At 46.8% G+C, this 20,664-nt stretch overlaps 1 protein-coding gene across 2 annotated transcripts in view; it reads left to right on the top strand.

Annotated features, from left to right (window-relative positions):
• TCEANC2 (transcription elongation factor A N-terminal and central domain containing 2) overlaps nucleotides 1-3,291 on the top strand; it is a 36,126-nt gene extending 32,835 nt beyond the window's left edge. Inside the window, exon 5 of one of the 2 annotated variants that reach the window (XM_049617139.1) lies at nucleotides 2,301-3,291. In XM_049617139.1, the coding sequence (XP_049473096.1) occupies nucleotides 2,301-2,489 (189 nt within the window). In that variant the 3' untranslated portion in view covers nucleotides 2,490-3,291. The remainder of the gene's footprint in view (nucleotides 1-2,300) is intronic. The other variant, XM_049617140.1, reaches the window with a different exon arrangement.
• Nucleotides 3,292-20,664: the final 17,373 nt, after the last annotated feature.

Here is a 20,664-nt window from a genome sequence, read left to right as displayed (position 1 = left end):
GAGTAGTGACTCAGGAATTATTTGCTGAATGAAGTATGGGTTGTATCCAGTTATGTGAATTTCAAGGTACTCTTAAAGTTCTTTTTATATGTATATTACAGTTTGATGGAATGGCCATGACCTCTTTTTGCAAATGCACATATACCCTTCTCCCCCAACAACCACTTTCCTCAAAAAAAAAGGAAAATGAAGACTTCCTCTTGTCTGTTATGTTAAGAGAATCTCTGAACAGTGACTGACCATCCTCACACTGAGGTGAGCAGCCTCTCTGGCAAATGTTGCTGGACAAACAGTGGGCCAACAGCAGCTACCCTTGCCATCTCCTAAAGTAGTCTGGTACCAGGGCTGCCTCAGGCCGGGGGCTAGTTCAGTGCCCTCCCAGGAGGCTACGAGAAGCTCAAGGAGTCTGGATTCTGGAGAACCATGTTGCCATACCACTCACTCCAATGCAGGCCTTGGAGATAGTCATCAGGATCCCGAACTTCCCTGAGCATCTTTTGTCTGCTACACATAGGCAGACGTCTGGGCCTAGACAGTCATTCTCCTTGTCTCTCTCTTTGTTTCTCTCAGTCCTGTTCTGCTCTCTGCCTGGTCCTTATTTCTCCTAAGCTTCCTTTCTCTATTCATTTTGTTCTGTCGGTCTCTCTGTTATGTGAGGATGTTTTATCGAATATCAGGTGTTCCTTTTTTACTTTTAGTACATTTTTTCTTAAACTTTTCTTTTAAATAGAACTGTAGTACATATATAGGAAAGTGCACAGAAGATAGATGTGTATGTAGCTCTGTGAATTTCTCACAAAACAAATGCCCACTTTACCTCACCAGATAAGTCTCGGGTCAAACATCACTCTCTCCCAAAGCCAGGCGCTGCCCTCCTGGCTTGGGACCCTTTGCTGTAGCTCTGCGCCCCAGCACCCATTCCTGTTCTCTTTCCTGATACTCCGTATACTTACGATCCTGTTCTCTACTTGTCTCCAACTGGGCTGTGTTCTCCGTGGAGTCAAGGACTGTCAGCCTTGTTCACTGCTTTTTCCTCAGCCCACGCACAGAGCCTAGCACATAGTAAGTGCTGAATAAGTATTTGAATGAGTGGCAGGGTGGGGAGAGAAGGGAAAAAAGGAAGTGAGAAAAAGAAAATTGTTTCCTGTTTTCAGGGAAGACAAACTCAGAAAATAGGTCATTCATCTTATGAAAGTGTCTACAGGAAGCTTGGGACATTGTGGCCACCCAAGGAAGAACTTTCAGTCCTTTGAGCTAGGATTTGCTTTTTTGCTTTTTGGTTTTGAGCTGAGTTTTCACATGCAAATAGGAATATGTTTCTTGGGAAAAGTGGACCTTGCTGAGGGAACATGTACCTGGGCAGCGGCACAGCGGGATGTGAAAGCACCTTGGCTTGCTCAGGCTGGGCCACGGTCAGGGCTGGCGAGGCGAGTAGTGGGAGGTGGGCCTGGAAAGGAGGGTAATGAGGGAGTCTCTGAGCAGCAGCCCAGTCTGGCCTGGATCCAGACTGTGGACAAAGACCCAGACCTGTCCTACTTTGATTAGGTCTGTGACTTCAGGAGGGCTTGGGCCTGAGCTGGACCACCCCAGAATTGCCGCAGGTCCCATCCGCTAGGGCCACTCTGCTTAGCTGGCCCCGTGGAGGTCCCTTCAAACTCAACTGGTCTCTCCAAAAGTAAGGGGGCAGTTAGTATGGTGAAAGGAGAGGATCATGAACTTTGGGGTCAGGGGTGCCAGGTCAGAGTGCCGGCTCTGCCTCTTAGTTGTGAGACCTTGAACCTTTCTTTACCCTTGAACCTATTTCCTCATCTGTAAAATGAGGTAACAGGAGTTGTGAGCATTAAATGTGAAAAGTGATTTATAAACTGTTCTACACACATATCAGGACCCAGACCCGGTGTTTCTAAAATGTTGTAAGGGGTTAAAAGGCACTTTAAAAAACAAACCAAAAAAAGTATAAACTGTTATACTGATTTATTATCCTTGGTCTTCGTTTCCTGGTTGGTAAAGTACAGGGCCCAGTACCCGTTGCTTAGTTCAGGCCAGTTTCCTGTTATAATGGCAAATATTACCACCCGGCAGAGGTTGTGAATGAGGTCCCTGTCACAAAGCACATGGCCTTGTTCCTTAATTGCTAGGGTGGAATTAATTTGCTCTTCCTGTTTCTCTTGTGACAGGAAGTAGATGTCCTTGAATTTCAGTTGATTAATGGAGGCCTCTGAGCAGAGTGCTCCAGCCTCTCTTGCTTTTAATCCTTATGCAATGCAAGGCCCTAATTTGATAATTTTGCTGTTTTTTAGATGGATCACCTACTGGTTGAAAATATTGAGCGGGAAACGTTTCATCTCTGCTCCCGCCTCATTAATGGGCCATACCGGCGGACGGTGAGAGCCCTGGTCTTCACATTAAAGCACCGAGCTGAAATCCGGGCTCAGGTGAAGAACGGCTCGCTGCCAGTCGGCACGTTTGTACAGAACCACAAAAAATGACCCGAGGATGGTTCCAAAGCTGGGCTGGGCAGAAAGCAAAATGGGCCTCTCTCTGCCATTCAAAGACTCTTTTGAGTTTGGGTGATGGCTGCTGCTGGTGGTGCTAAATTTTCCCATGGTGCCATTCCTTCAGACAGAGGATGCGGAGAGCCCCGGGAGCCAGGCCTGCGGGAGATGCTTCATTAGCTGTATGCACTTGCGCTGCCTCACGGGACGTGCGCTGGCTGTCACTAGGAAGCGCGGTATGGTTGCCATCACCCAACCCAGTGAAAGGGTGACAGATTTCACTGTGAGTGCGCCAAGGACACCTCTAAACTTCCCCCATGTCAGGCAGATGAAGTTACTACTTTATTTCGCCACCCTGCAGGTAACTGAAACTCAATTACTGTGGCTGCACACTCAGTTCCATCCCCCTGAGTTTAGATAGCTCTGGTGCCTCTCAGAACTCCCCTGTCTGTTCTCTTTGCTCTACCCCGGGGGTGAGCCTGCTGGAGCCAGCCAACTACCCCTTCTTTCCAGAACTCACTTATCTGAACATTTCAGCTCTCCCTGGAAGACCTTCTGCATTGGTCTCCAGAGCCCCCATGCTGAGGCTTCTAATGAGGAACTGGCCTGAAGCGTCCCCCTACCTTGGGGTTTATTTGAATACGCTGGCTCTTGGTTTAGGGCTCCGTAGAAGATACATAATGAAATTTCTCTTGAAATGAATTACCACAGTAGAAAAAAACACATCTATATTCTGAAATGAAATGCCTCTGTACAGGCCTGCTTGAACAATTACATAAATGAGATTTGCTCTTTTTTTTTTTTTTTTTTTATTTTTTTTTTTTTTATTTTTTTTTTTTTTTGAGAAAGAGAGAGACACAGCATGAACGGGGGAGGGGCAGAGAGAGAGGGAGACACAGAATCGGAAGCAGGCTCCAGGCTCTGAGCCATCAGCCCAGAGCCTGACGCGGGGCTCGAACTCACGGACCGTGAGATCGTGACCTGAGCTGAAGTCGGACGCTTAACCGACTGAGCCACCCAGGCGCCCCGAGATTTGCTCTTTTAAAGTCATAATAAACTGGGACTTTTTTTTTTTTTTTTTTTTTGCCTAAAACAAAAGGTATGGCCCGTTCATTGAAAAGTATTTGGGGTTGAGAAAGGGGACAGTTGGTGAAAATAAAGAATGACTGGATGAGAACTTGAGGGAGATAGCAATACCCAAGGAAAGCTTTTTAGGTTAGGGCAGATGAGAGCATGTTTATAATCTGAAGAGAAGGAGCCAATAGAAAGGAAGAGATTAAACCGTTTAAAAAGAGGGGCTAAGTTCAAAAGCAAGGAGAAAAGAGAGGGGCCTAACGTCTACCTTCTAAGTGCTAGAGACCATTCCTAAGCTAATTTGTTAGCATTTACATTGATGTTTATGTAGTGTCTTAAAAATCCTGTTTAACCTTCTCATTGTTGCGTTAGTAAATATTGTTTCAGTTTTTTAGATTTCTTCATTTATTTAGCACTTATTTACTGAGCACCACTCCTCGGGGCACTGTGGGACCGACCGAGCAGTAGCAGCAGATGAGACCCTGAGGCTCACCAGGCAGAAGTGTCTTGCTCGGTTCCCCACTGCTAATAACTGTTGGAGCTAGAATAATAATCGAGCACTTAACCACGGGCTCGGCACTGTGGTAGACATTTAAAAAACTCCTAACAAACCAAATAAAAAAGTAAAACTAATAAACTAATACCTGATTAAAGATGAGGAAAGTGAGGCTCAGAAGGGCTGGTAACTTACTCGGGGTTGCACACAGATGGTGAATGGCAGGTTCAAGATCCAAAACTGAAGTCTACTTGATATAGATGGTCTTCCTGGTTGATTTCGTCCACGCATGCCCTTAGGCATTTCGTATATGCCGATGACTCTCCAGTTTGTGTCTTCAGACCCCTGAGCTTCAGACAGAATCTCCTAGATGCGCATCTCAGAGGTAACATGTCTTCTTGTACTTGGCAATACTGGCACGTTAGCCAGGAGCCTGGGGGTCAGCCTAAGCTCTGCATCCCCTCACCCCCTCCACCCCCCACCCACCCAACCAACCAACCAAATCCTGATGGTTTTACTTCTTACCTAGGTTTACAGTCTCTTGTCTCTCCTCCATATTTAGCACAACTTCAGGACTTTATCCTCTTTCCCAGGTGATCACATGCCCCGCCAACTGATCCCTCTGCCTCCAGTCTTAACCTCTTCAAATTGGCCTTTCTGTGCTAGAAACAAAGTGACATATCAAAACTGAAAATCCCACTGTGTCACTCCCCCTTGGAGCATTTTCACACGTGAGCGTTTTCTCTCTCTGGAATGCTACTCTCTATCTAATTCCCTCCCCTGCCCCTTCTGTAATACCCTGTTCTATATACATACTCACATGTTCTCTGGTTATGCTTCTGATTGTATCCCCACTCGATTGGAACCTCCTTCAGAAGTCCTGCCAGAAGTCAGAAGTCCTGTCTTACTCCTCTGGGTATCTTCAATCCTTAGAACAGTGCTTGTCCCATAGAAATACCCAATACGTACTTGTGGAATTAATGGATATCCAGGTGCCTATGCCCTGTCTACCTCCACCTTTGTTCCCCTTAGAATCTATTATCCGCTAGGGTAGGTAGAGTGAACCTTTAAAAATGTAAAACAAATCATGTATTTACTCTGCTCAAAATCTAGTGGCTTCCCTCTCAGAGCAAAATTCCAAGCCCTTCCAATGTCCTCCCAGGCCCAACATGATGTGGATCCTGGCCGCCTCTTTGACCTTACTTCGTAACATTCTCTCCCTTTCTTTTTTTTTTTTTAATTTTTTTTTTTTCAACGTTTTTTATTTATTTTTGGGACAGAGAGAGACACAGCATGAACGGGGGAGGGGCAGAGAGAGAGGGAGACACAGAATCGGAAACAGGCTCCAGGCTCCGAGCCATCAGCCCAGAGCCCGACGCGGGGCTCGAACTCACAGACCGCGAGATCGTGACCTGGCTGAAGTCGGACGCTTAACCGACTGCGCCACCCAGGCGCCCCCATTCTCTCCCTTTCTTACACCTGTGTGGTCCTACTGGCTCCCTTGCTGTTCTGAACACACACACCAGACATGTTCCTACCTCAGGGCCTTTGCACTTAAACTCTTACACTGATTACAATGCTCTTTTTATAGATACTTGCATGTTCCTATTTTCACTTGATTTGGGTCTCTGTTTGCCTTATCAGAAAGGCCTTCACTGACTCCCCTAAACAAAACAGCACTCTCTCCCAATCATTTTTTAATACTCTACCTTGCTTTATTTTTGTTCAGAGTATTTATCCCCTTCCTTGATACAGTTTATTATTTCTTTATTGCCTATCACCTCACCTCCTATAAGAATTTAAGCTTTTTTTTTTTTAATTTTTTTAATGTTTATTTATATTTGAGACAGAGAGCATGAGCAGGGGAGGGGAAGAGAGAGGGGGAGTCAGAGGATCTTAAGCGGGCTCTGTGCCGACACAGCCCGATGTGGGACTTGAACCCACAAACCGTGAGATGACCTGAGCCAAAGTCAGGTGCTCAACTGACTGAGCCACCCAGACGCCCCAAGAATTTAAGCTTCTTGATAGCAAGAGTCTTTGTTTTTGTTCCTACTATACCTCCAGCACCTAGAACGGAGGCTGGCACAAACTTCGTCTCCATAATTGTTTATTGAATAATTGAATGGCCAGTTGTAGGCATACAGGAAAGTCATCTAATCCAATCAGGGAATGCTTCCTGGGGGAGGTGACAACCTGTGTGCGGTCTGAAAGGGCAGAAGTAGGTAATTGGGTGGTTGAGGTATATGCCTGGCAGAGAAAGCAGAGTATGGAAAGCCCTGGAACTGTGATCCCTAGGGGGTGATTGGTATAGCTGGAGTAGAGAACACATGCAGGAGAGTACCTGGGGATGAGGCCGGATGGGAGGGCAAGGACCAGGACAAATCTGAAGGGTCTTGAGCACAAAATGAAGAGGTTTGGACTGATTGCAAGCAGGAACTAGTTAGTTTCTTATTACCGGGCTGTGTGGAAGAGAAGCTAGAGCAGGGAGAGCTGGGCAGGAGGAGGAAGCTTCATTTATAAACATCTAAAGAGTTCCGCTAACTTAGGAACCCAGAGTAAGTTGAAAACAAATTGCTGTCTAGCTGAAAGGCTTCAGTGGTGATAGTTAGAAAGTGAAATGATTGCAGAGATGTGCTTTGGAGATTTGGAAGGCAGGCTGTGTTATTTGTGGCTGTTTTCTCCTTGATGCATGTGCAGAATTTCCATGCATGGTAATGGAGCTATTCTGAGTGCTTGCCAAAGGGAAGGAGGCTCACAGACACCCACGTACGCTTGTCCACCCACAGAGAAGCACCTCTGAGCTCCAGCCTGTTACAAGTGAAAGGGACAGCTCCTGAAAAGGGGTGAGAGAGGTCCCTAGGACTCTGAGTTACCTGTAAGTCTACGCATGAATATGTCTTCTGTATTTACTTGCTGTAGGAAATTAGGAAATTAAGTACCATTAGGGTCTGCTCCACTAGTTTATTGGTCCTTTTTTGGTGGTTGAATCGGAGGTCCTGGGCCCTTGGGTAGGGACTGGGTCTTTTCATTCATTTGCTCAATGAACAGATGTTGCCCATCTACTGTGTGCCCATGACTGGACTGGCACTGGGGAAACCACAATAAATGAGATATAATTTCTACCTTTGGGGAGCTCTTAGTCTGGTGGCGACACAGACACATAGGTAAATAATTATACATATATCTATACATGTATATATACACACACACAATAATTATACATATATTTACATAGGTAAATAATTATAGTATAAGATAATAGGTATTTACTGTAGATATTTAGTTAAAATGTTGAGAAGGTGGGAAAAGGAATGATTCACACCATTCTAAGGGAAGAAAGTCTTCACAGAGCATTGATGTTTGAACCAAATCTTGAAGTAGAGGTAGGAATTCTTAGCAGAGGGAGCAGCGTGTGTTCAGAGGCACAGGTGTAAAGGCTTGTTTCACTAGAGGCAAATGTGTGTTGGAAGCATAAGGCTCTTGGAATGGTGGGCAGAAATGGGGCCAAAAAAAAAAAAAAAAAGTGGCCAGGGCCGTGGAGACATTATGCAGGAGTTGGACTTTGACCTTCAAATAATGGGAGGCCATGAGATGTGTTTGAGGAAGTGAGGGACCTAGTAAGGTGTGTGTTCTACAAAGATCAAAATGTTCCTACGTAAAAACGTATTTAAGAAAAAAAAAAATTGTTAACCCAAAAGCTTAAGACAAAGGAAAGACATGCTTGAGATTCAGTAAATGAGAGATTTTTTTTTTTTTTTTTTTTTTTTTTTTTTTGACAAATGAAGTTTAGAGTTGACCAAACAGATATCATTAGAGAGTCCCAGGTTTGAAAAATGGCAGGAGGCTGAGATAATGCATTTACTTTGTTCAGTGGTGAAGGAACAGGCAGCTGGCCTTTTTTCATTTATAGAATATCAGGTTCTTAAACTTGTGCATGTCAACCTTGGTTTTCTTTTGCTGCAGCCTCAGGCCTCAGAGCCTCACTCTGAGATTTGTAATGTGTTTTGGATGCGTTTATCACAGGCAAATGGGGCGGGGGCTCGGCTTGTTACTGCCCATTACTGCTATCAAAGGGAGTCCATCCAGAAAACAAGGCTTTGGGAGCTTTGATTAGGTCAGTGACACTGCCTTCGTTTCAAAAGAGAGATGGTTTGATTGGATAACATTGTATTTTCTTTTAAGTCAACCAAAATAATAAAATTGCTGTCAGGGATAGGCTTACCCAAAAGCAAAGGAGCTTAGTCTCAAGATCCCAAGAATACCAGGATGTCCAGTCAAATGCTACTTGTTCATCTTGTTAAGATCATTCACTCAGTGTGTATGTATTGAGCTCTTACGAGCCAGGTCCGGGGGGCACAGGGATAAATGAGACATAGTCTCTGGCCCCACAGTCTAATGAAAGAAACAGATAAACCATTAAAAAAAGACAAATGATTGTGAATTCTGGGAATTCAAAGGAAAGGAAATAAGCCAATAAACATATTAGAAGATGCTCAACCTTACTAATAAAAGGGGAATGGCAAAGATCAATGCCATCCTTGAGGACGTAAAGGATGCAGGGGCAGTGATTCTCATCGTCTTCATTCCATTCACTGATCTGGCCCCTGCACAAATCAAGTGGTTCCTGGAGGATGACCGTGGATTACGGCAAAATCAACCAAGTGCTGGTTCTGCTTGCGGTGCTGTGCCAGATGTGGCGTCTGTCCTAGCGCACATTCGCATGTTCTCAGGTCCACGGTATAAAGCTATGGACCTGGTGAGTGTGTTTCATCTCCTTCCCCATCAGAAGCAAAGATCAGAGTTCATATTCCCTTGGAACAGACAAAAGTACACAATTACCATCTTGCCCCAGGGCTGTTAAGCTTCCTGCCCTCTCACGACCTAGTCTGAGAAGACCTATACTGCCTAGATACCTTGCAGAACATCAACTTGGACCAGATGAGCAATGAGCAAGTGTACTGGAAGCCTTGATGAGACACATCCATTGCAGAGAGCGGAAGAACACGCTATGAAGATTCAGAGGCCTGATAGACATCTCAGTGAAATTTTTAGGGACCAGTAGTCTGGGATATGCCAGGGACATATCTTCCAAAGTGAAAGATAATGGTGATTGCACCTCCCACCTCCACCCCGCATGAAGAAGGAAGCTCAATGTCAGGTGGGCCCCCTTGGGTTTTGGAGGCAGCGCATTTCCCACCTGGGAATACTGCTCCACCCCATATCAGATGACACAGAAGGCTGCCAGTTTTGATGCTGGCCCAGAATGGGAAAGGGCTCAGCAGCAGAACCAGACTATACAAGTAGCCATATGATCTGGCAGAAACCATGGTATTTGAGGTATATGTGGTGGGAAAAGATACGTATGGAGTTCGTGACAAGGCTGAGTAGAAGACAATATAGACCCTGGGGGTTCTGGAGCAGGGCCATGCCATCTGTAGCCAGGAATAACACACTTTTCAACAAATAGCTTCTGATTTGCTGAGCGTTCTGGTGGAAACAAAACAGATCATCTGACTGCAGAACATCAAGTTGACCATGGAACTAAAGCTGTTCATCGTAAGGTAGATTCTGTCAGATCCACCAAATCATAGGGTCACACAAGGCCCAATTCATCAGGATAGACTTGGTACAACTGGGATTTGGCACAACAGGGCCAAAGGGCACAAGACAGCTGCATGAGCAGGTGGCCCAGACATTTATGTCATCCACCATCTTTGCACCAGTGCCTCTCCCTGAGGTCACCTATGGCTGCCTGAGGAGCTCCTTATATCCAGCAGGAGGAGAAAAAAAGCCAAGCTTTGTTCATGGGTGGGTCAGCTCAGTATGTGTGAGTAAGCCAAAAATAGACTGTTGCTATACTGCAGGCCCCACTGCAGTGTCCTTGAAAGACAGTAGAGGAGGAAATTCTTCCAGCGGACAAGCTCTGAATAGTACACCCAGTCATCCACCTTTTGTGGAGAGACAGAGGACCCATCGTTAGAAGACACATGGATCTAGTGGGCAGTGGTGAATGGCTTGGCTGGTTGGTCAGAGGTCTGGAAGGATAAGATTGAAAAATCAGGGACAAAGAGGTCTGGGGTAGAGGCACGTGGATGGACCTACGAGAGTGGACATCAAGTGTGAAGTTCATTGTATTCCATGTTAACACCCACCAGAGAATGTATACCACAGAAGAAGCATTAAACAAATACAAGTAGCCATGCTACTTGTGAACCATATGATCTAGCAGAATCCATGGTATTTGACCATGCAGCCAAAGCTGTTCATCATAAGCTGGGTTCTATCAAATCCACCAAATCATAAAGTCACACAGTCCCTAACAAACTTCCTGTACGCTAATCTCCATCTCACGGTCTACCTTCCAGGGAACGGACCTGCAACATAGCTCTTCTGATTGCTGGTAACAACTCTTAAATCGGCTGTTGGCAGAATTTTCTAAAAAGGGACAGAACAAGTCTGGTTTGCAGGCCATATGATCTCTCACAACTACTCACCTCTGGTGTTATAGTACAAAAGCAGCCATAAATAATACATAAATGAATGAGTGTGGCTGTATTCCAAAAAACTTTCCAAAGGCATGTGGTAGGTGGCATTCGGTCCACGGCCTTAGTTCGCCAACCCCTACTCTAAAGAAATATTTTTACAAGTGTACCAAGTAGGCATTACAAAAATTTAATGGCAGCATGGTCTGTAGTAAAATTTTAGAAGTAATCTTACACTAAAAAAAGAAAGGTTACATAAATTGTGGTATTTATAGATTTTGGAATAGTATGCAGCATATAAAAAGAATGAGTTTAGATCTATAAAGCAGCACTGTCCAATAGAAATATAACATGAGCCAGCCACATACGTAATTTTGAATTTTCCAGGAGCCACAATGAAAGCTGTAGAGAGAAACAGATGAAATTAAGAATATATTTGAGGGGCACCTTTGTGGCTCAGTCAGTTGAATGTCTGACTTCGGCTCAGGTCATGATCTCGTGGTTTTTTGAGTTCGAGCTCCATGTTGGGCTCTGTGCTGACAGCTCAGAGCCTAGAGCCTGCTTTGGATTCTGTATCTCCTTCTCTCTCCGCCCCTCCCCTCCTTGCACTCTGTGTGTGTCTCTCTCTCTTTCTCTCTGTCTCGAGAATAAATAAACATTTTAAAAAAGGAGACATATATTTGAGCTCTCTACACTGAAGATATTATCACTTTAACATGTAATTAACATAAAAATTATGAGATATTTTACGTTCTTTTTTTGTACTGAGTTTTTGCAGTCTGATGTGTATTTTACATTTAACAGCCCATCTCAATTTGGGCCAACCACATTTTCAAGTGTTCAGTAGCCATGTGTGGCTAGTGCTACTGTATTGGACGGCGTAGATCTGTACTGAAAATCTGTTACTGCCACGGAGACGCCACTGATACATATATGGTTTAGTGAAAAAGGGAAGGTACCGCTTTGGTATGAACCACTTCGGTGAAGGGGAAACACTCCACGAACATATTGAAGAAGAAGATGTATACACATGTGTACCCAATTTAGAATGAGGCTTTGGGTGGAGCGATGGAGGGACTCACTCTCTCCTTACCTGATTTTTTACAATAAACTTTTTATTTGTGGATAATTTTAGACTCACTCACAAAAAAGTTGCAAAGATGATACAGGGAGCTCCCATTTGCCCCTCACCCAGTTTCCCCTGTCGTTAACATTGTACATCAGCGTGGCGCATTTGTCAACATTAAAAATCCACGATTGGCACACGACTATGAACTAAACTCCAGACTTCATTCGGCCTTCGCCAGTGTTTCCACTAGTGTCCTTTTTCTGTTCCGGATTCATGCTGGGATTGAACTGCATTTCGTCATTATGCCTCTCCAGTCTTCTCTGCTCTCTGACCAGTTTCTCAGTCTTTCCTTGTTTCCTATGACTATGACCGTCTTAAGCAGTGCTGGCCAGGCATTTTGTAGAATGTTTCTAAGTTTGGGTTTGTCTGAAGAAGGCCTCCTGACTGAACTGAGGTGATGGGTTTTGGGGGAAGAATACCACAGAGGTGAGCTGTCTTTGTCACAGCACATCCAGGGGTATAGGACATCCATATACCTTATCCCTGGGAATGTTCACCTTTGTTGCTTGGTTAAGGTAGTGTCTGCCCCGTCTCTCCACTGTAAATGTTACGATTTTCCCTTTCCCTACTCTGTTCTTTGAAGGCAAGTCACTAAGTCCAGACCTTCCTCAAAGGCGGTGGTGATTAAACTCCTTTCTCCTGGGTGGAGTATCTACTTGTATTATTTGGAATTCTGCCCTAAGGAAGATCTGTCCATTCTCCCCTGTCTGTCTGGCTAGCTAGCTAGCTATCAGTATGGACTCACATATTTGTTTCATACTTTCAGCTGTAATCCAATTGGATTGTTTTTCACAATGAATATAAATTCACGTATTGTGATGTTTTTAATGCAGAAAACACAAGCAACCATGCTGTGTGAGACACAAATTCTGTGATTGGCAAGACTTTTACCTCCACAGCTCTTCAAGACTGCCTTTGAGGAGGATAATCATTGGCTCATTACTATTCAACTAGTAGCTTTAGACACGCTATTTCAACTCTGCAGCTCTCAGTACCCCCATCTGAATAAGAGAATGTGTCATGAAATGGTCTCGAGGTGAAGAAGGGGATGATGTTTGTATTACAGGTATTTTGTTGCCTACTTATAGACATTAAGTCCTTAATGGCGAGTGTTATCTTCTCTTATTTATGTTGGAAGATGAGCCCAGAGCTAATAGCCCTTGAGAACATGACGTAAACATAATCAATATTTACATCCCCTATCACAACCCCAAATAGTTCTCCTGCCCTACTCATTCACCTCTGAGTGGGATCTGGCTTTCCTATTCTCCCTCAGCTTTTTCTCCAGTGGCTGAAGTCTACCCTGAGGCCTGGCACTGGGAGCCCTGTCCTACAGATGTCTCCTGACTTCTGGCTTCATTCTTGTGCCTCTCATCTATCTCTGCTATGACCACACTGATGTCCTTATCACCCCCATGAACGAAAACGCTTACTGAATATCTCCCTCCTCTGTGGCAGGCCCTGAGATGAGATGAGCCGGATAGGGGCTTTGTGTCCTAGCCCATCTTCCAATGGGGGAACCAGGTCATCAATCCATAGCAATCTGTCATCTAGAGGAATGGGTTGGGGACTATGGGAGCGTTATGGAGGGAGGGCCTAGGTGTGCCTGTGGAGGGGGTTGGTCTGGAGAGAATGAAAAAGGCTTTGCAAAGATGCTAATTTGGGAGCCGGCCGGGAACAGGTATATAGGAGTTTACCAGGCAGGAAATGGGAGAAGTGGTGCTCCAGCACAAGGAAAGGTACATGCAAGCCAGAGAAATGTCAAAGAACAGGGAACCATAATATGCATGATATGGCTAGAGCCAAAGTGCAGACAGAGGACGAATGGCCTGAAGTGAGAGTGGAGACTGAGGTGGGGGACAGTCTGTGAAGGCCTGAATTCTGGGCTGGAAATTTCTACTTGGGGAATTTTTGATATTTTGAGATGAGGAAATTACCTAAGTAAAAGCAGAGGTCCTGGATCAGGGACCTACTACTCAGGTAACTGTTAATCAACAAATACTGAGCTCCTGTGGCACATCACGAGGCACTTGTTCGTTTCCTCCTCCACCCTGACGGTGAGCTTTGGGACAGGGACTGTGTCTCATTCATTTCTGTGTCCCCAGCAGAGTCTCATACAGAGCAGGAACTCAACACACACACACACACTGAAATGAGGGAATTAGAAGCCCGGGTGAGACCCGGTGCCTGAGTCCTGTTTAGGTTCTCACCGTGCAGGATAGGGGCCAAGCCCTCCCTCATGATTTTCATGAGTCTCTCATGGTTCTGCAGTTTCTCTATACATGCAAGAGTCTCATCCTCTCCTGCCTGATGCAGAGAGCAGAGCTCCCTGAGGAAGCACTAAGGGTTGGATTGCTTCAGAGCCAGAAAATGCATGGCCCATGGGAGGTTCATTTCAGAGGTAAGCAGCCCACGTGGCCACTGGGGACATGATTTGAGGACAGCCCACAAGGGAAAACGCGGTAGCATTGTCGTGAGGGCCTCTGGGCCAGTACTTGAGCTGATCAAATACCAGGATTTTTCAAAGGTATTATTTTGGAAAGGCTGTGTGGCAGAGTATCAACTAATCTAAGCTCCAGCCATCACATAGTGAGCTTCCGCTGCATGTTAGAGAATGTGCTAGGTACTCTACCCTCCGTATCTTTTTCTCACTGTTACCTCCAAAACGTAACCTCAATCCTATTCTTTTCCCCACCCCTAGTGCCAGAGCCTCTGACCTTGTCTCCTTGGGGGCCCTCTTGGCCCTCCTGTAATCGGTTCTCCGCCCAGCAGCCAGAGTGAACATCCAAAACAGACTGCAGGTCAGGTCACTCCGTGCAAAGCCCTCCAGTGGCTCCCATCACACAAAGCCCTTACGGTGACCTACAAGGTCCCCGGTGGCCTGACCTCTGGCACTGTCTCCATCTTGTCTCCTACCCCCGGCTGCAGCCACTCCGGCCTTCTGTCCGTCACACTCATAAACCGTGGCCCTTTGTTGGGGTGTCTGCTCCACTGCTCCCTCTGCCTCGTGCACTCTGACCTTCCAGTGGTGACTCCTTGTCGTGCAGATCTCACCACCTCAGACAGGTACTTCCCTGGCCACCTCTCTAATTAGGCCCTCACCCCCAAGTCATTTTCTGACACATCGATGCTTTTTTTCTTCTTAGGGTTTAACCCCATCTCCACTTCTTTACTCATTTATTCCTTTGCCTGTCCCACCAGAGCACATGCTTCATAGGTGCGGTGACTTTGTCCCTCCTCTGGGTCTCCAGTGCCTGGCAGGGCTCCATACATATGTCCTGAATGAGTGTCTCCCCCTGCACACCTTCAAGCTGGCCCATGAGCGCCCACACCACTGAGCGGCCCTGTTTGCGCTCCATGGGAAAACCTAACCCAGAGCGGGCGGACGGACAGATGGTGGGGAACCCAGAACCGAGGCGCAGCTGTTATTAGTCTGAGTTGCTTTCGCTTGGAATAGGATTAGCATAAATACCATCCCTGGCAAGTGGATAAGGTAAAGCTCTGTTAGTTACATTCAGATTTTGTTTCCCTGCCGCAATCCAGAATCAGCCCTTTGTTGGGGTATTTCGATTCCCGGCTAAAGGTGTTGTCCAGAGAGGTCAGATGGGGTGGGAGTGCGGAGGGTCGCACACACAATCCTTCTCAGTCCCTGCCCCACACCGGCCTCTAAAGTGACCTCTCTAACCCCTAGAATCCAACCTCACCACAGCGGTGAAAAGCCTTGTTCTGGTCTGCGTTGTCCCCAAGGAAGCCCAAAGGCCTTGTAATAATGAAGATGTGATGAAGGTAGCTGCCACCTGACTCTGTCAGAGCCTCACAGCAGCCTTACAAGGCAGAAGAGTAACTCTGTCCTCATTTGTTGAATGAAAATCTGATGGCTCAGAGAGGTTCAGTGACTTGCCCACAGTTACTCAGCCAGCAAGTAACAAGGACAGGTGCCAGGCCCGGGGCTGTGGACTGACTGTTTGACAGGCATTTGAGGCCCTTCGTGGGCAGACGAGCCTTTCTCTCAGCAAAGCTGCCCTGCTCTTCCAGGTGCCCAGGCATCAGCCTCACCTGACTCGGCAAGGAGCCCAAAGGCAGGTGTCTGCCCCATGAAACGCCTACATTCTGACTCAGAAGCATCACTTGCTTTAGCCTCTTCCTCTTTAGCTCCATGAAGGAGCATTTAGCTTTGGCGAGGGGGGGTGGGGTTATTTTCCACAAATAAACAGATTCTTAAAAACTGATTTATAACAATATATATAATAACAATAAAAGCTAACATTTATGGAGTATTATGTGAAGACTCCTGTCTCCCATTTCCCCTCCCAGAGCCCACTGTGACCTGTTCCTTGGGTATCCTGCAGGGTCCGTGAATGACTGTGATCTCACTAGTCCTCAACAGCCCTTTGAGGTAGATATGAATATACTTGTATTACAAATCAGGACACCAAGGTTCAGAGACAGGAGGCTGCTTCCTCAAGGTTACACAGCTTTGGGTGGCAGAACTGGGATTTCTCCCCGGATGGACTGCCTCTAACCCCACGTGCATTCTCTCCCCGGATCACCCTGCCTCTTCTGGGGAGGAAAAAACCAGTAAGTTGAGCTAAGAAGTGTAGGCCAGGCAGGCTTTTCCTCGACATACCGGTCTTTGAGAATTCAAATTTGCAGGGGGGGCCTGGGTGGCTCAGTCAGTTAAGCGTCCGACTTTGGCTCAGGTCATGGTCTCGTTTGTGAATTCGAGCCCTGAGTCGGGCTCTGTGCTGACAGCTCGGAGCCTGGAGCCTGCTTCAGATTTGTGTGTCCCTCTCTCTCTGCCTCTCCCCTGCTCACTCTCTGTCTCTCTGTCTCTCTCAAAAATAATAAAATATTTTTTAATTTAAAAAAATAATTCAAGTTTGGGCCTCAGTAAAATGACAGATTATGTCCTGTCTCAAACCTCTGAGGTTATTGACCAATAGTCAAGACCTCAAGCATGCCAATCCTAAATACCCCTAGATGACTGTCTTGCTGTACTTGCCTTCCTGTACCTTTGTGCCCTTGGTTTACCCTTTGGAGGCATCGGCTCAGACAAGCCGTTCAATATGAATCAAGTTTTGTGAGACCAAATAGAAAAAAACACAACTGCTCAGCCATAAACCTAGACCATGCCTCAGCTGCCCCTCTGGCCTGCATGACTGGGGTGGGCCAAGCACCTCTCTGTGCCTCAGTGTCCTCACTCATAAGGCGGGAATGATTACATCTCACGTAAAAGGTTTGGAGATGCTCAAGTGAGGTAATAAAGGCCAAAGGGCGAGTAACAGTGCCACGTGCAAATGTCATTATTTTTAATAACCATAAAAGTTGGAGTGAATCTGGTAGTCTCTATGTAAAGACAGCTGGCTAAATTCACAATGACTATCGCTTCACTTCTTTCCATCCCACCCCCAAGCCTGCATTTGTGAAATCTTTTACAGTCTATAAAATCCTTTTCATCTGTTGCCTTATTAATCTTTGCCCAAGCCCTGAGAGGCAGCAGGATTAGCAACCCCAGTTTACTGATGAGAAGACTGAGGTTCCAAGAGGAGAAGTGCCTTGCTCAAGGTCACAGAGCCGGTGAGAGGTGGTGCAGTCCTCACACCTGGCCTGTCACTGCCCTGCCCTCGCCCATGCCACAGACCTGTGCTCCCTGGCCCCCAGCACTGCAGGCTCGGCAGGATCTAGCCCCGCCTTCCTCCCCAGATTCATCTGTCACTTTGCCCCTCTACACTCTGGTCTTTTCAAGTATCTCTTCATTCCTCAGACAAGCGGTGACCTCTCAGCCCTTGTCCTTTACTTCCCTCTGCCAGGCCAGCCGGTGGACTTCTGCCTATCCTTCATCAATTCCTCCCACAGTCCCCGTGACAGACACCTGACACAGTGAATTTCCATTGTCGTTGTCACTACTGTATTGATCATTTTGCAGAGTGTTTCGGGGCCCAGGCTCTGGAGCCAAGCTACCTGGGTTTAGATCCTGGTCCAGCCACTTACTAGCTGAGGGCTCGTGGGCAAGTTACTTAGCATCTCTGTGTCACGGAGCTGTGCCTTCTAGGATTGCAAGGAGTAAATAATACATGCAGAACAATAAGCTCAGGGCGTGGCACAGACTGAGCGTTAGCTCATTAGCATTAGCTATCGTGATTATTTTCCATTACTTGTATTCAGGGATGCCTGCCCTGTCCCAGTCCTTGCGCTGGCACACCGAGCTGACTCAGACACAGTGTCTGGGCTCAGAAGCTGAGGGAGGAGAGAGGCATGTATACACCCTATGACAATGCATTCATTCGGACCAAGTCACTGTTTTGCTTAAATCCTCCAGTGCCCGTGTTCATGGGCTCCAAGGAGCAAACACCACGCTGCAACCACTCCTTCCCTGCCAGCGGTGGCCTGGGTCCTCGTTCCCCCCACCCTGTTGAGTGTCTGATCATGGGGAAGGGCTTTATCGGCCCTCCCTTCTTTCCACGTTAACCCCAGAAACAGGCGGCTCCTAGAATGCAAGGAGAGTCCGCTGCGTACAATTTATCTCCCTGGGCTGCTTCCCCAGCGGAGATTTACAGGCTGTGCCTGTCACAGGGACCCTGCAGGCTCAATTACAGATCTGCTTCCAGGCTGGACTGGAGCAGCAAAGCTGCCTAGATTTGCCAGGCGGCCCTGAGGGAGAACCATGGACCCTGTCACCTGGGGCCTCGGAGAGCGTAGGGCCCGTGCAGCTGCCTCGCTTGTGACACATGAGGAAACCGAGGCCAGAAATGGGGAGATACTTTCAAAGCTCCCACCAGGGAGAATGGGCCCAGTGTGAAGTCTAATGCAGGCCCCTGAGTACCATCCCGGGAGTTTATTGTACTGTATGTGAGTGTATGATTTTATTACCCCAATAGCTTTCTCTTTATACAACAAAAATAATTGCTATGGAAACACGCTCTTTGAAACTGAAGCCTAAAGCAAAACATTGCACTTCCATAAACAAAGACCCTATTCGGTCTGCACAAACACATTAGGAGTGTATTCAGTGCAGCCTAAACATTGCCCGGCTTCACCAATTTGTGATTACAAAATGGAGGTTTATTTTTGTCCAAAGACAATGGCCCTGAGCCCCGTTCTATGTAAGGAAGAAATTATCCCCAAAGAGTCCCCCAGTTATTCCTGGGACTCTCCAAGAGTAGCCACAGACCAGTCTGTCGATTGCAGTTATCATAAAATATTGGCCTGTTCTTCCTCTCCAGCTGTCTCCTTTATCAATATCCTCAACTAGTTGAGGTCCTTAGAAGGAGTCCCACTGCTGCCATTGTGAATAGTGCCTGTTGTGGGGACAGTGTCAGGGCCTAAAAATGCCCCAGGTTGCCTTTTCTCTGGGTGTGACCACGCAGGGAGGGAACCAAGGTCCCTCAACACCCAGCCCTGCTAAAGGCTTACCATCTGACAGCCCTTGGTCAGGCCTCTGAACTGAATCATTTCAACCACTACATAGAGGCCTAAGAGTATTGTCATGAGGATCACATGAGGTCATATGTACATGATACCTGGTATATAGTAGGTGTTCAATAAATGGCAGTTACTATTATGATGATGATGATAACGATGATGTCTGAGGCCAGATTCTCCCAGGAACAGACCCTGAAACAAGGATTTGAAACAGTTGATTTGAAAGATAATCCGAGGAAACCCCTGTAGAGGTTGTGCTAGAAAGTGAGAAAGGGAAGGGAAAGAAACAAAGAATATACTATCAAGCAAGATTCTGCTGGAACCAGCCCGGGCTCAGTTCCACTAAGGGATTCTGGATAATGGTGAAGAATGTGCCTCAGTGTTGTCCCAATCAAGGGGCAAGGAAGCTGGAGTATGTATCCACCTGTCATTGGCTGGGATTTGCTCAGAGGAAGTAGATGTTAGGTCTCTGGCAGCGTTCCTGCACAAATGCAGGCCGGGCCAAGTGGGTTTGAGGCCAGAAAAGGTCCTCAGGGAGAGTGCAGGGGCTGGCACTTGGAAGCTGCTGGGTCGAGATGCACAGAAATGGTGGACACCAAGAGACACAGGCAGGACATTCAGAGCATCTGCTGCAAATACCATGTAGTGTCACTTCATCTTACAAGAAAGATAGTAAAAGCACCTCCTTTGGGCTGGGGGAACCTGGGAGAAGGCGGGAGGCTCTGTGGGTTCTAACTCCAGCTCTGTTGCCTTCAAATTGACTGTGACCTTGGTCTGTGCCATCTCTGATCCTCAGTTTCGTCTCCTGTCCAGTGGGAAGTTCAAAGCAGGTGGATCTTGAGGTCCCAACCAGCTCTCTCAGAAGTTCCATAATTCTACAGCTTTTTGATTCACACCCCAGAGCACCCCTTGGCAGGAGGTAAGCCGGGCCGGCACAATTCTCCCTGTTGAGAGCCAAGGAAAGTCAGACTCAGACAAATGGTTAGGCCAGCCATTCTCAAAGTACGGTTCCTCCCTGCAACATCAGTTAGAAATGCAAATTCTTGGGCCCGAAGCTAGACCTACTAAATCAGAAACTCTGGGGGGAAGGCCTGCAGTCCGTGCCACTGCCTGGTGATTCTGTTCCTTGCATGCTCATGTTTGAGGCTAGGCCACACAGGGAGTTAAAGACAAAGCTGGGACTCGAATCTGAGTTCCTACCTCCCAGGCTGTTGCATCTGTGGTTGGCACAGTGCCCCGTACTTAGTAGACCCTCAATAAATAACCAGGGAATCTTTAAGCCTCACACCCCTTTCTGGTCACTGCCTCTCCAGGGCACCTTTCGTGCTGTGCTGTCTGCTATTAGTCTCTGGCAGTCAGGTGAATCCATGGTAGACAAGAAACAGTCCTGGAGAAGAGGAGCCCCTGGCCTCAGGTCACTCAGCAAGGAAGTGATCAAGCCATATGCAAAGACCTGGTGTCCCTCCTCTTACCTCAGAGCTCCCCTACCACTGCTGGGTGTCTCCTCTGGGCCAGCAGTGAGGTGGAGACAGGGGTCTTTTGAGCCGTCTGGATGCAAGATGATAA

The sequence above is a fragment of the Panthera uncia genome, assembly GCF_023721935.1.
Source record: "Panthera uncia isolate 11264 chromosome C1 unlocalized genomic scaffold, Puncia_PCG_1.0 HiC_scaffold_4, whole genome shotgun sequence".
Classification (NCBI taxonomy): domain Eukaryota; kingdom Metazoa; phylum Chordata; class Mammalia; order Carnivora; family Felidae; genus Panthera; species Panthera uncia.
Note: the sequence above shows the minus strand (reverse complement) of the source record. Positions and strands in the feature narration are given on the sequence as shown.